This window comes from Phodopus roborovskii, unplaced genomic scaffold, assembly GCF_943737965.1.
Source record: "Phodopus roborovskii unplaced genomic scaffold, PHOROB, whole genome shotgun sequence".
Classification (NCBI taxonomy): Eukaryota; Metazoa; Chordata; class Mammalia; order Rodentia; family Cricetidae; genus Phodopus; species Phodopus roborovskii.
The window spans coordinates 44,397-59,755 of record NW_026126426.1 but is presented as its reverse complement, the minus strand read 5'-3'; the positions used below and the strand labels follow the sequence as shown (position 1 = coordinate 59,755).

Below are 15,359 nucleotides of genomic sequence, written 5' to 3'. Positions count from 1 at the left end.
TCATTCCATCCCAGCCCAATCAGGCAAGTGTGAATATGAGGAGGAGGAGAAGAAGAAGGAGAAGGAGAAAATGCTGGTGACTTGTTTGGAAATAACTACCAGCATGATCATCACACTCAAATGTCAATGCTTTTCTTCCCAAAGAAACCGAGTAATTGTTAAAGTTCAATTCCACAGTAATAGACAACGCACACCTGGTAAATTAGCACAGTTCCCTTGCATCACTATCTCACACACTACATTAAAAAGGAAATACTATTACAGCAAAGAGAGCTGAACACCTACAAGTTACAAACTTAACATCAAACGGGGTCAAGGCCCTACATCAAACAAAGGCACAGATGAGGACAGGCGAAAACCAGAGAAACAGCACTTTAGCTTCTGGGATGCTAGAGCTACAAATATGAGCCACCATGCCAGCCTCCTAAAATTTTATACTTGATCAGCGTTAAGTTCTAACTATCAAGTAATGTGCTGCCTCTGTATGAATTATCCTTATACACTCAAACATCACAATGCTGGAAAGAGATGGCTCAGTAATTAAGTGTATTCAATACCTTCCAAAGGACTAAAATTTGGTGCCCAGCATTCATGTGGCATAGTTCACGACTACCTGTAATTCCAACTTCAGGGGATCCAATGCCCTCTTCTGGCCTCTGCAGTCACCAGCACTCACGTTCACAGACCCATAGTCAGACAGACAGACAGACACACAAACACACTTTTTAAAAGGTAACCAGAGTGCCTATCTCATGGTAATCAATCAAGTGTTTTAATGAATGACTGTAATATTTTCTCCGAAAACTATATAGGAAGACAGTGGGAGTAGAACATATGAAAGTATTGTACTGAAACCTAATTTTTGTGTACTATCTTAAAAATGTTTATTAAAAACCATAGTACAGGGCCTGGAGAGATGACTCGGAGGTTAAGAGTTCTTCCAGAGGACCTGAGTTCAATTCCCAGCAACCACATGGTAGCTCACAACCACCTATAATAAGAGCGGGTGTCCTCTTCTGGTGTGCAAGCATGCACGCAGATAACTGTGCACATAATAAATAAAATCTTTAAAAAATCCATAGTACACAGCAATCAAAACACACTAGTATACAGCAAAAGCAGAAGAAGGGACACGGAGAATGCAGATGGCAAATGGTAACTGGATCAGTGCAGCTCAAGCTGACAGCACCTTCAGAACTGCAGTAAAAGGGTTATGTTGAAGGAAAATTGGTTAAAGAAGCTAGATTCCTCAACTCCCTCTGCTAACTCAAGCTACTGGGATTGTTGTGGTGAGTTCAAAAACAAGTAACAATCTTGTAGGAAATCTTGTGCAAAGTGTGAGTGCTTTCTCCCCACCCCAAAACCAAAGAGGAAAGTTACAATCTTACATGCACATAAAACTACAGGAAGCTATAAGAAAAAGAACACTCAAAAGACAGAAAAAGCAGAATGAGAAACACCTGCAAATTAAAAATAGGTTAGAAATTAGAAATACATAAAATTTCCCCAAATATTAGTCTAAGAAATCTAAACTCTTAAGAAAAAAAATATGAATGAACAAACACTAACAGACTTGTCAGAAGTGATGGATTTGCTGCGCTGTCATGTTTAAAACATCTCCAGCCTTTCTGCTGTCTGCTTGGAGGCAGCCAAAACATAACTTTCTTCAACTGTCCGAAATCTCTGGGATCATCAGATTCCAGCCACCTCTACCATGCCACCCATGCTCAAGCCAAGGCCTGCCTGTTGTCGGAAGTACACAGGTTGTTAAATCTGTCTGCTCTGCCTCACCCCCATGTCTGTATCCCAACTAAAAATAATAGAACACTGGTGGTGTCAAGGCAAGAAAGAGTAATGAATACTACAGTGACCCTAAGATAGGAGTACCTTTTGCGTATGTGTAGATTATCAAAGCCCTCAAAGAATTGGCAAAAAAACAACACAAACTAACTTTTTGTTTTCCAGGACAGGGTTTCTGTGTTAACAGTCCTGGCCTGCCTCTTCCTACCAAGATTAAATGACACACATCACCATGACCTGGCTGAGGGTAACACTTATCAACAAAGATATCCCAGAGAACTTTCTGGAGCCACTACAAAGCCTGTGCGACAGTGCTGGCTACAACCCTCGTGACACCAATAGTGGCACAGTGGAATGAATGGTCAACTAGTTAAGAATGACAAAGGAAAGTGTTTCAATAAATAAATAAAAGGAAAACAAGCCATTGAAGTAACTGGATGAAGACCTATCAGCAGCTACAACAGAAGCTGACCAAAGAATGGCTTCAAATTTCTCAAGATACCAATACAGGCTAATATTGCTTAGTTACTAAGGTCTCAAAAAACATTTAATTTCCATGTAACTTACTTATTTACTTACTTTGACAATTTCATGCACATATATATTTTCATCCCCAGTGCCCACCCCCAGGGAATAAGCTGTTCTTCCAAAGTCTCCCTCCTATTTTTTGTCTAATGTTTTATGACCCAACAAAAATTGTGTGATCATGAGGGAGGGGACGGCAGGATTATATACTGGAGCACGGGAAATCTCAATGGCTATACCACTGAAGAAAATCACTCCCATTTCCCCTCAGCCCACGCACTTTCTTTAAAAAATAAATAAATTAATTAATAATAAAAACATAGAAACATGCTGATGTAACAAAGTGAGACAAGAAACCAAACAGGAAAAAAGACAATAGGACACAGCAAATGAATCAATGCAAGTCACACAAGTCAGAAGGAAGAAAACAAGGAGCATGGTGCCCTAGGCAACAGAAAGCAGTATGTGATTAAGGTGTAAATGACAAACAAGCAATGTGATTTGATGGGCTATAATGCCAACATGTCCATTATACCATCTTATCTAACAAACACAAGCAAAATACCAGTCCAATGATGCACCCTGCCTAGCATCCTTAGGGCTCTGGGTTCAGATGACAGCAGTGTAAAATATAAGCTGAAAACAAACCAACTCATGTGGGACGTCTGGGCCAGACCTTAATTTATACATTACTCCTTTTGACCACATTAGTGAAAATTTTCCTTTCTTTTCCACTGGCCTGTACATTTAGGCCAAACAACTTAGCTCTAATCTAATCTTAAAACAAGGTAAGACTGGTCCACCCCTACAGATTAGTCTCTATTATTGAAGTCTTTGCCTGGCCCATAAGACAAACAATAATGTGTGTCCTACTTTCTCAGGACATGCTCACAATTTTACTCACTGGCTTCTCCAGGAAAAGTCTATGCTACAAATTCTAGCAGCTGAGGCTAGACTACAAGTCCAAAATTATACTCAACTTGCCCCCCTACCCAGAACTTCTACCAAACAATGGCAGCATCATATCTTTTTCTTACATACACATCATGTAGGTTTTCAGGATTGTGTTGGTCCCCCCCCCCCCAAGCTAAACAGTAAGTCAGGTCTGGTGTTGCAGGCCTGTAATTCCAGAAGATGAAAGGTGATGATGACAAGTAATTAAATAGATAAATAAATGAAGGAATAAACAAGTAAACAAATGTGGGGCTAGGAAGTGGTCGCACAGGCCTTTATTCCCAACACTTGATTGGCAGAAACAGGCAATCTATGAATTTTAAGCCAGTCTGATCTACACAGTGAATTCCAAAACAGGGTTACACAGAGAAACCTTGTTTCAAAACAACACCTTTCCCAATGGAATAAAATAATAGGGGGAGAGAATACCTAAACTAAATCTTATTCCACCAAGTAAAACCTTGGGTACTCAGGAACGGGTTACATCTGTTGAGCCACTGGCCAAAGGAATTCCATAGACACCCACCTCCACCCCAAACATCACAGGCTACTGCTGAAGCTACTGGTTGCTCTCCACAACCTGTTGGTAAGGCCCTATTGCTGAAGACAACACTTAGGTCACTGAACACAAAAGTTCAGCTGATGCCTAACTAAAGCTTCCCCCCATACTGACTAACACTGGGGTACTGGAATGTACTGCATGCTATCAAAAAATCAGAACCTTATTCAACCCACATCAAAGACACTTCTTGCAGTCGGTGAGAATTAACAGAGACCCACAACTAGACAATTTATAAAAAGCAAGCAGCTTTGTGGAGCACTGTCCTGAAAGGGATGTCCCCATTAAAGTCCTCCCCACAGGCTCAGGAAGAACAGTGCCTTCAAGATACAACAGAATTGATGGACAAATCAACACATGCATGCATGACTGTGTAAGCATGACTGTGTAAGCATGAACAAGGCCTGCAGTGTCAAGCTGGACAAAGGTCCCAGCACTAATGGATAGTAGACACCGACCGGCTCCTATCACTAACTAGCCAAGCTCTCTGCAATTGATACCCATTGTCAGTGGGAAAATCAGTTTTCTCCAACTGAATGTCACTAGGTACACTACCCACACTCCAGGGCAGGACCCATGCCCAGGATTAGTTGGCAAAACAACTCAGTGGTATTACTGTGAAATTTTTGTTTCCTTTTGCTTTGTTTGAGCTTTTTTCCCCCCTTGGTCTTATTGGTCTTTCGCTTGTTTTGATTTTCATTTTGGTGGGAATTTTAAAGAACAAAGTTGTGTGGGTAGGGAAGTGGGGAGAATCTGGGAGGAGGTACAAGAGGGAAAAACATGATCAAAACATACTGTACAAAAAATTTAACTAAGAAATAATAAAAAAAAAAAATCACAAGACAGGGTGGCACATGCCTTTAATCCTAGCACCTGGGAGGCATATGCATGAAGATCCTTGTGAGTCCGAGGATAGACTGACTGGTCTACAAAGTGAGTGCCGGGACTATTACAGAGAGAACCCATCTCAAAAATAAAATAAAAATCTATTGTAAGAAAAAAGGGGAACAACTGTCACATGTCAGGATAGAAGGTAGTACGTAGACAGACAAGAAAACATGGGGCTGGAGAGATGGCGCAGCAGCTAAGAGCACTTGATGACCCAGGTTCAATTCCCAACACCCACATAGGAGCTCACAACCGCCTGTTGTTAGTCCAGCTCCAGGAAATCCAATGCCTTTCTGTGGCCCCCGCTGGCCACACATAAAAATAAAATGCATTTAAAAGAATATGACAACGGAATAAAAAGAAAAGTTGATTTCCTTAATGATAGGTACTTGCTTTCAAGTTTATTACTATAAATCACATATATGTACTCTAATCATATGTAGATATTATATATTTATATATAAACATATACAATTTGCATTAATTTTTTTAAGCTCAGAGAGCAATATCAATTTCGCACACCAAATGATCTTTAAATTTTTTAAACATTAGTGTTTTTAAGATAAATTTAATTTATCCACCAAATTGGACACCCCCAATTGTACTTTCAAAATTAAACCAAATACAAAACACATATAACCCACATGGTAGAGACACCTCTCACCTTTATTCTCTGACCTCCACACGACCCCCTTAGCAGTCTCCTGAGTGAGTAACTGTGATAAAAACACATATACTAGAAAACAAGAAAAAAGTAACATTTATACTGAACAGGGCATCTGGGGAAGAGGCAAGTTCCTTCTCACAACAGTAAAAGAAAGGCAGGCACAGGGGCACACACCTTTAATCCCAGGCACTGAAGAGGCAAAGGCAGGCGGATCTCTGAGTTCTTGGCCAGTCAAATATACAGTGAAACCCTGTCTCAAAAACACGCACATGTGTAAGTGCATGACTGTGTGTGTGAGATGGCTTAGTGGTTAAAAGTACTTGTTGCTCTTGTAGCGGATCCAGGTTCAATTCCCAGAAACTACATTGTGGTTAACAACCATCTCTAACTCCAACTAACTTTTACGAGAACCATCAAGATATATATGAAAGGAAGCTATGGGAAAAACAGACTAATGATTCATGGATACTGGACAAGGTATAACCAGTTGCAAAGTCCATTCTGCCCAAGGAAGCTGGGAAACAGCCACATGCTGCCTTACGCCAGCTGACCCAGTCTTCACAACCCAGAATATGGGGACCTCTGCCTCTCTCATGTCTGCAGATTCTAAGATGGCACACCCTAAGGCTGATACCCCAAAGCTCTGACAGAATGAATTACCATAGCAGAACCCAGTACCCTCTGACCTCAACAGGAACTTACAGACACATGACATACATTCATATAGACTCATACATAAGTAAAAACAAATTGACAATAAAAGACAGGACTTAGCCAATTGCAGTCAATGTATTTAATGTTTCGCATTCAATGTATTTATCTATCATTTATTTATTTATTATTTATTGGGGGGAGGTGTTGTCGAGACAGGGTCTCTCAGTGTAGCCCCGGCTGCCCTGGAATTCACTCTGTAGACCAGGCGGACCCTGAAATCACAGAAATCCACCTACCTCTCCTCTCCCTGGCTCCAAGTGCTGAGATTAAAAGGTACTCACCACCACTGCCCGTTTTTTTAAATTCACTTAAACTTTCCACTAGCAAAATATCCTAAGTGGCAAAAAAAAAAAGAAGTCAGGAGAAGGGAAGTGATCCCTTCATCGATGTCTTTTGAAATCTACAAAGTTCTAGACCAAGTACTAAAACAAGTGACTATTACACAATTAGCTTTTCATTTTTGTAGGTTATCAACAAATCCAACAAATTAAGATATGTTAAGAGCAGTTTTTCTTGCCAGCCTCAAATAACACAGAGATGCTGTATTAGATAAAATTCTGTTGGCCAGTTACTAGTATTTCTTATTGGCTAGCTCTGTCTTACACATTAACTTGTTTCTATTAATCTAAGTTTCTCCATGTGGTCTCATCTTACCAGAGAGAGGGGCTGGCGTTCTACTCTTTCCGTCCTCCATGTTGAATCTCCTCCCTACTTTTCCCTCTCTCCTCCTAGTCTCCTAGTCCCACCTATCTTGCTTTCCTATTAGCCAACAGTGCTTTATTCATTAACCAATATGAGAAACATATTTACAGAATGCCATCTCCCATCAAAGATATTCAAGGGAAGAACCAGCTCCTATTCTGAAAATGTACATAATTTTTGTCATTCCCTAAACAATACAGGGCAGATCTTGCTGTGGTATGTGTCATGCTAGATATATTATCCCAAGTTCACAGCAGGATGTATTAAGTTACATGCAAATACACCTATGAAGCCTAAGTTATCTGTAGGCTATTTTCTTAAAATTCTATGCTTTAATTCAACATGATTGCATAAGTAAGCATTGTCTAAAAGCCTGTCTGGACAACCGTCAATATTATAGCTGAAACAAAGCCCCCTAGTAAGCTTATCAACACTAAGTTCCCTTCCTCAAGTTACTCTGCATGTCCAGCAGATAGACAGTAGGGAGTATGATGTCACAAGCAGAGTCAGGAACATGGCTGCCTTCAAGATTTCCTCATCTGTGAATTAAGAATAACTCCACTCATCTAACAGAACTGCCGCAAGCATTAAATGAATACATATAAAGTACTTTGCTCTGAGGTCTGACACACACTAAGTTAGCAATAAATATTTGCCTCTATTAAAAATAGTCGCTACAAAAGCAAACAGTTGTTACAAACAGGTAGTGATTAAAAGGTTATTTTTTAAAAATTATTTGCTTAGAACACTAAATCCATATTCCTGGAAATACTAGTCAGCCTTGTCATGATGTGACACAAATCCACTTAACATGGTGTGACTAAGCCTCCCATCAATTTCCAGGGAATGATGCATTTTTAAAGTTGCAATACACACAGAACATATGTACGATCTTGCACGCCTGTGCACACACACACATATATTCAGGGACAACTACTTGTTTCTGACTGTTAAACAAAAATGATTAGTTTTTAGATGAAAAGCAATCGCTTTCTTCTCTAGATGTGACTAGACTCTGTTGAAACAGGAAAGGCACCAACACCTGAGGCTGCAATCATAGGCTTCCCAGAGCTTGCTAATGGCCAAGGACTGACAAGAATGTCCCAGCAGAAGATGGGTGCATGCAGAGGTGCCTGTATGCAGGCAGAACCTTGATCCAGTACAAACATGAGCTCCACATAAGTGACAAAATCACCTCCAAATACTCCATTTACAAATCAGGATAAAATGAAGGTATATGATTCCCATTTTTCAGCAGGACTGAGAAACTTCAAGGTTCTTCATTTCTAGGGAAATTTAAATGAGATTATAGGAGCCATGCTCATTTTCACTTCGCAGTCATCTCCCTGAGAACGATGGCCCCTGAGAACGATGTCGCCACTCCCAATGTAACAGAAGACAATCGCCAGTGAGGCAGGGAAGGAAAAGGAGAAATGAGCATTACAACAGCTATTGGACATGTCTCAGAAAAGTCCAGGGCTGCTGGCACTTCTATTAACTCTATAGTCTTAGCCTTCTACAACAGTGGTTCTCAACCTTCCAATGCTGTGACCCTTTAATACAGCTCATGTTGTGGTGAGACCCAGCCATGAAATTATTGTTTCTACTTCATAACTATAATTTTGCTACTCAAGGAATTACAAAATATCTGCTTTCTGGTGGTCTTAGGCAACCCCTGTGAAAGTGTTGTTCATTCACCCCTCAGTTGAGAGCCACTGTCTTAGAAATTAAGTATGTCATTCATGAAAGTGTTATTTGCTCAGGACTTTCTGTTCAATCTAGATTAAGCCAACCTGCCTCATTTTACATCGATTCTATGTAACTATGATGCATCACATTTCGTTTCTCTAAGTCAAATGATCACACAGAATCAGAGTATAAAGTGAAGTGAAATTGACAATTGAACAAAGTTACTAATAAAATGGGTTCCTGCTGGAGAAATGGCTCAGTGGTTAAGAGCATTGGCCACTATTTCAGAGGACACAGGTTCAATTTCCCACATGGCAAGCAGCTCATAGCTGTCTGTAACTCCAGGTCCAGGGGACCTGACACTTTTACCAGCAAAACACCAATGCACATTAAATGAATAAAATAAAATAAAACATGGAATGAACTTTTAGGGCTGGAGAAACAGCTCAGTGGTTAAAAGCACTGGCTGCTCTTCCTTCCAGAGGACCAGAATTCAATTCCCAGGCCCCATATAGCAGCTCACAACTGTTTGTAACTCCTGTTCCAGGGGATCTGATCCTGTCACACAGGCATACATGTCAGCAAAACACCAATGAACACAAAATATAAATAAATTACAAAAATGTGTTCCTCACTTTAAAAAATTGTCAGAGTCTGCTTACCAATAAACAGCTTTTTGTCGGTACATTTACAACATTTAGTGCTTTTCCCTTGTTTCTCTTAAAGCCTTTTAAACATATATTTATTTACTGACTCCTCTATGTATGCACTCGCCTTGGTATGGACTTGGGAGGTCAGAGGACACTTTGCAAGAGGTCCTGTTTGCACCATGAGGGTTCTAGGGCTCCAAGCTATCTATCTCAGTGGATCTTTTCTCTTAAATTTTATTTTGCTTTGAGACAAGGTGTTGTCATGTAGGCCAGGCTGTGCTCCAATTCACAGTTCTCTCGCCTCCACTTCCCAGTGAGTGCTCAGGTTACAGGCAAGCACCACCACAGCTGGCTTCTCCACGCTTCCCAGTCTTATTTTAAAAGCAGGGCTAAGTATAAAGAGAGGAAATATATGGACTAGGGATGGTGTTGTGCACCTGTATATCCCAATGCTGGAAAGGCAAAACTCCCACCCCAAGATTTAGGCAGACCAGCCTGATCTACAGAGTGAGAGTTCCAAGAGACACACATACAAACAAAATGAGTTCCAGAGATAAACACACAAAAACAAAAATAACAAGAAATTCCAAAAACTAATGAAAGTAGTCTTTAAATAACAAGAAAAACAGAGCAGAAGAAAAGCAAGTTATCTAAAAGGAAGCAAGAACCACTAGAAGATGGTTGAGGTCACGGTCTACCATCTTCACAGAGTCTAATTTTGACTTTCTTACAATTCCAAGCTAAGAGGAGTAGCCTTTGTCTACAGATTCTGTAAAGCAATATATTTCCCTTTTGAATTTCTCAATCTATATGTGCAAGCCATTACTTACATAGCTAATCTTAAACTCTTAAAAACACTGACTGAAAATGACTGATTATTTATAGATTTTCCATAGACTAAAAATCTGACATGACAAATATTTATAAAAGGTTGGATATGTAAGGAGAGAAAAATCACCTACTCATAACTAAGTGGTTCTCAACCTTCCTAATGCTGCAACCCTTCAATACAGTTCCTCACGATGTGGTGACCCCAACCATAAAATTACTACTTCATAACTGTAATTTTGCTGTTATAAATCAAAATGTAAATATGTGTTTTCAGGTGGACTTAGGTGACCCCTGTGAAAGGGCTGTTCAACCCCCCAAAATGGGTCACGACCTACAAGTTGAGAACCACTGTTCTAAGCACTTACCATTAGGCACACTACAAAAGAAAAAAAAAAAAAAATCACACACTAAAAACAGCAGTGACCAAATAAAACTTGCACAAGCTTTTACAGTTCCTCAATTGCAATCCAATAGTAAAATAAATCAGCTGCTTAAAAAAAATTATCTGAAACTGAAGAAGCATTAGTGTAGTTTAGAGTAGAATGAACTTAGTGTGGACTAGGCTCTGAGCTGAAATCAAGCATCAAAAACAAATCTTTTTGTTATTGTTATTTGTTTTCTTTCCAAGACAGGGTTTCTCTGTGTAGCCCTAGCTGTCCTGGAACTCACTCTGTAGAACAAGCTGATTGGAACTCACCTACCTCTGCCTCCCAAAGTGCTGGGATTAAAGGCATGGGCCACCACAGGCAGGCTCCAAAAACAAATCTCAAAGTATTAAGAAGAATACCATATGACAAGTCTAAAGGCAGGGGTGTTTAAAAAAAAAAAAAAAAAAAAAGGTACCTCAATGCCATTTTGCATACCATCTCCAACAAGTTTCAATGCAACTTTCACAACAGGGTCATCACTAGTATTTCAACTCTGACCCCAACTAGGCTCCTAAGAGCTCACAACGAACGAGTACAGACCACATTTTTTTTATGCAACTTTACATTCTAAACCTCACTTGGTACCCCACCCTAAACATCAGCAGCTGTAAGTACTGACTCAGAACAAACTCTAAAGACACTAAATTGTGGCTTTAACACAATCTAAGACTTGAATGTAACTGAAATGCCATAGAACATATTGCTGTTTTATTGCTTAGGGTCTTTTAGTTTTGCTTCTATTATTACCCAAACTATTTTCCCCTAACACTCAAAAGTAGACATCAGAACTTGTCAAGAGAGTTTAAGTTAAATTTAAATGCTTCCCTCATGTTCTTAAATAATATTGATATTCTACAGTCAGTTAATTTCACTAACAACTGATGATGCAGTTTTGTAAGCAACCAAATTGCCAGGAAAACTGATGCCAATAAAGAACAAGTAAATCATGCCAAAAATAAAAAAAAAGTTGCCTTGAATTCTGCCAAGTCTGTTTTGCAAACTAATCAAAATTCTTCAGTCTATAGGTGAGTCTACAAGCGTTCCTTTCCCAAGTCAAAGGTTGCTACTCTACACCTTAAATCACTTTGAGATTTTAATCACACGGGTGTGACATTTCTTAAAAAAAACCTGGGACAGATGGCCAGTGACCCAGCTGTTGGCAAGCCCAAAGCATGACAAAAAAAAAAAAAAAAGCATCACTCTTCTTCCTTCCGGGTAACTACCAACATGCTGCTCCGTGAGCATCTTGCTTCAATCGATTTCGGAACAGTGCTTTAACTAAGAGGAAAGCAGTGCAGGGTGGGGGTTAAAAAAAAAAAAAAAAAAAAAAAAAATCAAACGCACTACTGAGAGGCCGGACTCCAAACGCTGTCCTCTGACTTGCACACGCGACCCACGGCTGGCGCTGCTGCCCTCATGCTTATTTTTTCTTTTTTCTTTTTTTTTTTAACTTAAGGAAAGACAATCTTGGAAGTTTCTATTTCCAATACTAGTGTTCGCTGGATAGCTTCCAGCCGATCAGGTCGCCTAAGAGCACAAGAACCTACAGAGTCGTCGGAGGCGTGCGCGCAGCGCCCAGGAAGATGAATGAATGGGAAGCCCGGCGCGTGTAAAAGGCAGGGCTCCGGCCAGCCGACCCGCGGCGGCGATCTGTAGGCCTCGCTCCTCCCCCTCCACTTCTCCATGACAGCCCAGTCCCGGTGCCGAGGGGCCGGGACAATGTGATCCCCTCCGCGGGCCCCCTCCCCCGGCCCGGCGAAGGGTGCGCGGCGCGACCCCAGGGCGTCCTCCCTCCCCACTCCACGCAGAGCCGCCGGCCGCGCTCCTGCCGCGCCCCTCCTTCCTCCCCTCCCTCCCGCGCGCCCACCGGCTCCGCCAACCCACCCTCCTCCTCCTCCGCGGCTCGAGCGCGGCCGGCACGCGGACCCCGGCGGCGGCGAGGCGCGGCTGCCCCGGGCTCCCCCGGGCTCTTCCAGGCCGGCTCGCCGCCCACCCGTCCCTCCCGAGCACGGTGCCCGCTACGAGCCCGCCCCGCGGCCCCGCCGCCCCCCCCGCCCCGCGGCCCCCGCCGCCCCCCGCCCCCGCCCCCGGGGCCGCGCGGCGCCCCTCCCCCCGCCCCGGTGCCCGGGCCCCCACACGGCGTGTGCGCTCCACGCCGCCGCCGCCGCCAGCCTCCCGCCGCCAAGGCTGCCCGCGGAAGGTCAGGCCGAGGGGACACGGGCCGGGCGCGGCCGGGGGCGGCGTGCGCGCCGGGAACGCCGTCCCGCGGGGAGTCCCTGAGCGGAGGGAGCCGGAGCGCGGGCACCTCGGGGGTGGGGGCCGAAGGCAACACTCACCGGTTCCACAGTCGCCATCTTAGATCGATCTGATCGCACAACCGCTCCTGAAGGGGGGGCGAGAGGAAAAAAATGAGATTCAAACCGGATTGGCCGGCTCCTGCCCACGTGACGGACGTGTCCGTTTGGCCCTGGCGGCGCCTGCGCAAGACTGCTGCTGCGTGGGGACCGAGAGGCTTCTGGGAAGTGGAGTCTCTCTCTCTCTCTTTTTTTTTTTTTTTTTTCTTAAGGCGAAGAAGTTTTTTTTCTCTTAAAAAAAAAAGGGACAGAAAACTGATCACGTGGTCGCTGGCGAGGGTGCGCGGCTCCCGGCGCCGCCGGTGCTTGCTGCAGAGTAGGTTTTAGGCCTCTGCGGTGCCGCGAGCGGAGCTGCGGTCGCAGTCACTGCGGGCATTCCTGCTGTGCCCTTTGTCGCCCAGTCCTCCCATCTCTCCTACAAGATTGGGAACTGCAGGCTCAGCACACGCAAGAAGGCTTCATTGGCTTAGCTGAGGTTCTAGGACAAGTTGCTTGTGTGTTTTTATTTAGTTTTCTTTTCGCCTCCCACCATTTTCTCTTGGTTTCCGAAAGAGGCGGCGATGGAGATGGAGAGTCGGTTGATGCGGTCTGCGTTCTCCCCGTCCCCCGAGATCCACTAACGCGGGTGGTCACTAGTTTCCATCGCTGCCCCAGCGGGTGGGCGGCCTAGCCCACGGTACCCACTCGCACGCTTGGGGGAGGGGAGGAGTGCACGCGTCGGCTTTTCCCGTTCCCAGTCCTGAGATGAATGCGTCAGGGTTGAATCTTGCTGGACGTCAAAAGTTTGGAAGTTCTGTCCAATCGGTTCCAGTATTCTGCTTGAACGTGAACGGAAATAGCCTACGTCCAGGTGCCAGCCAGGGAAGCCACTCGGGGCTCCGCTGACTCAGCCCTGGACTGAAGGTCAGGAGTCGTTAAGCCGGGTCAACTATGACTCTCGACGTTGACTCATGCTCCTTAGGGCGAGTGACTTAATCGCTCGGTGCCTCAGCTTTTTCATTTATGAACCAAAGATGATAATACACTTACCTCACAAGGGTGCGCTGTGGGAAGGGCTGTAACCAGCTTTGAAAACGCTTCGGAACCTAAATGCCAGGACCAAGCGCGTGCCTTCCTAAGGACCAGCTGCCTCCGCCTCCGCTGCTGTTTTAACAATGTTTTCTCCTGACACAGGGTCTCCCGTAGCCCAGGCTAGCCTCGAACTTGCGGCGCAGGGGAGGATGGCCTTGAACTGTAGATCTATCTTCCTGCCTCCACCTCTCCCTAAAGGACTGGGAGTGCTGGCGCGTGCCGGGGTGGGGGTGGGGTGATGCGCGGTAGGGATGGAACCCGGGGCTTCCGGAGTGATGGGCGGGCACTCTACCAGCTGAGCTCCATCTCCAACCCTTAGCAACGTTTTAAATTTTTCTTTTGTTTACTTTGTTACATTGCCATATACATCATCGCAGTTTTGCAGTTTGAAGACTTTTTTTTTTTTCCTTTACGAATGTAGCTGCTCTCAACAGAAGCTTTATGTTCAGGAAAATATGTTCATAACAACTATTAGAAATTTATCCCCACGCTGGCATTCTGCATTTTCTTCTACGTTACTGGGCTATCGTTTCTCAAGACAGTGTTGAGTAAAGGTTCTAATGAGGAAGACAGGATCTCGTTGCTATTTCCCCCATGTTTAAGAATGTTATCACCAGGAAAAGCAGCTCGAGCAAGCTATCTGTGCCCGCCTCCTTATGGTGTTGCTGTTGTCCGGAGCTGTGTCATAGCTATTATTGAGTACATAATGGATGCTTGAGTTGACTAGCACATAATTGAGGCTGTATAAGAACTCAAAGTCAATTGCCTGTTGATGTTTTTTTGTTCACCAGGATGGCAGAAGTGATTTAAATGAGAACTTTTTAGTCAGCACCAGTAGATTCTAAAGTAGATACAATTCTGCAAACTAAAACAGGTGCATTTCTCTGTACAAATCTATTACACTAACCAAAGTTTATTTTCTCTTGTTTGTAAAAGATAACTGGTTCACTTTGGTTAAAAGACAGCATATGGAGCCAGGAGCGTAGCTTGGGAATGTGCTCACACAGCTGGCAGGAAGTCCTGTTTTAGATCCACAACACCACATAAACCCAGCATTCTGGGGATCAGGACTTCAAATTCAGCTTCCTGGCAGGTTCCAGGCCAGTCAAGGCAACATGAGAACCTCTATCCAAGGAAAGAAAGACAAGACAGCATAAATATCCTGGTTGGGTTTTTGTTTGTTAGTTTTGGTTTTGGTTTTTTGAGACAAGGTTTCTCTGTGTAGCTTTAGAGCCTGTCCTGGAACTCCCTCTGTGGACCAGGCTGGCCTTGAACTCACAGAGATCCTCCTGCCTCTGCCCCCCTACCCCAATGCTGGGATTAAAGGCATGTGCCACCAATGCCCAGCAATAATCCTGTTTTATTAAACTGCAAAATAACAACATAAATCAATCCATGGGCAAGAAAATATCCCGGTGAGCCCCATAGCCACTGACAGAAAACTTTTGATCTAAATAGCTTTTAGTTGTATCTTTTTTTTTCTTCAACCTTCCTCCTCTGTTGTCAATCAAAACTCATAATTGGGTC

The 15,359-nt window shown here is 43.5% G+C and overlaps 1 protein-coding gene across 2 annotated transcripts in view; it reads right to left on the bottom strand.

Moving 5' to 3' along the window:
* Positions 1 to 14,041, bottom strand: part of LOC127223139 (eukaryotic translation initiation factor 4E) — a 34,448-nt gene extending 20,407 nt beyond the window's left edge. The window contains exons 1-2 of one of the 2 annotated variants that reach the window (XM_051185648.1): positions 13,791 to 14,041; positions 12,744 to 12,790 (exon numbers count right to left, since the gene is read on the bottom strand). In XM_051185648.1, coding sequence (XP_051041605.1) covers positions 12,744 to 12,761 — 18 coding nt within the window. In that variant the 5' untranslated portion in view covers positions 12,762 to 12,790; positions 13,791 to 14,041. Of the gene's footprint in view, positions 1 to 12,743; positions 12,791 to 13,024; positions 13,114 to 13,790 lie in introns of those variants that run through there. The other variant, XM_051185649.1, reaches the window with a different exon arrangement.
* Between the last annotated feature and the right edge of the window lie 1,318 nt (positions 14,042 to 15,359).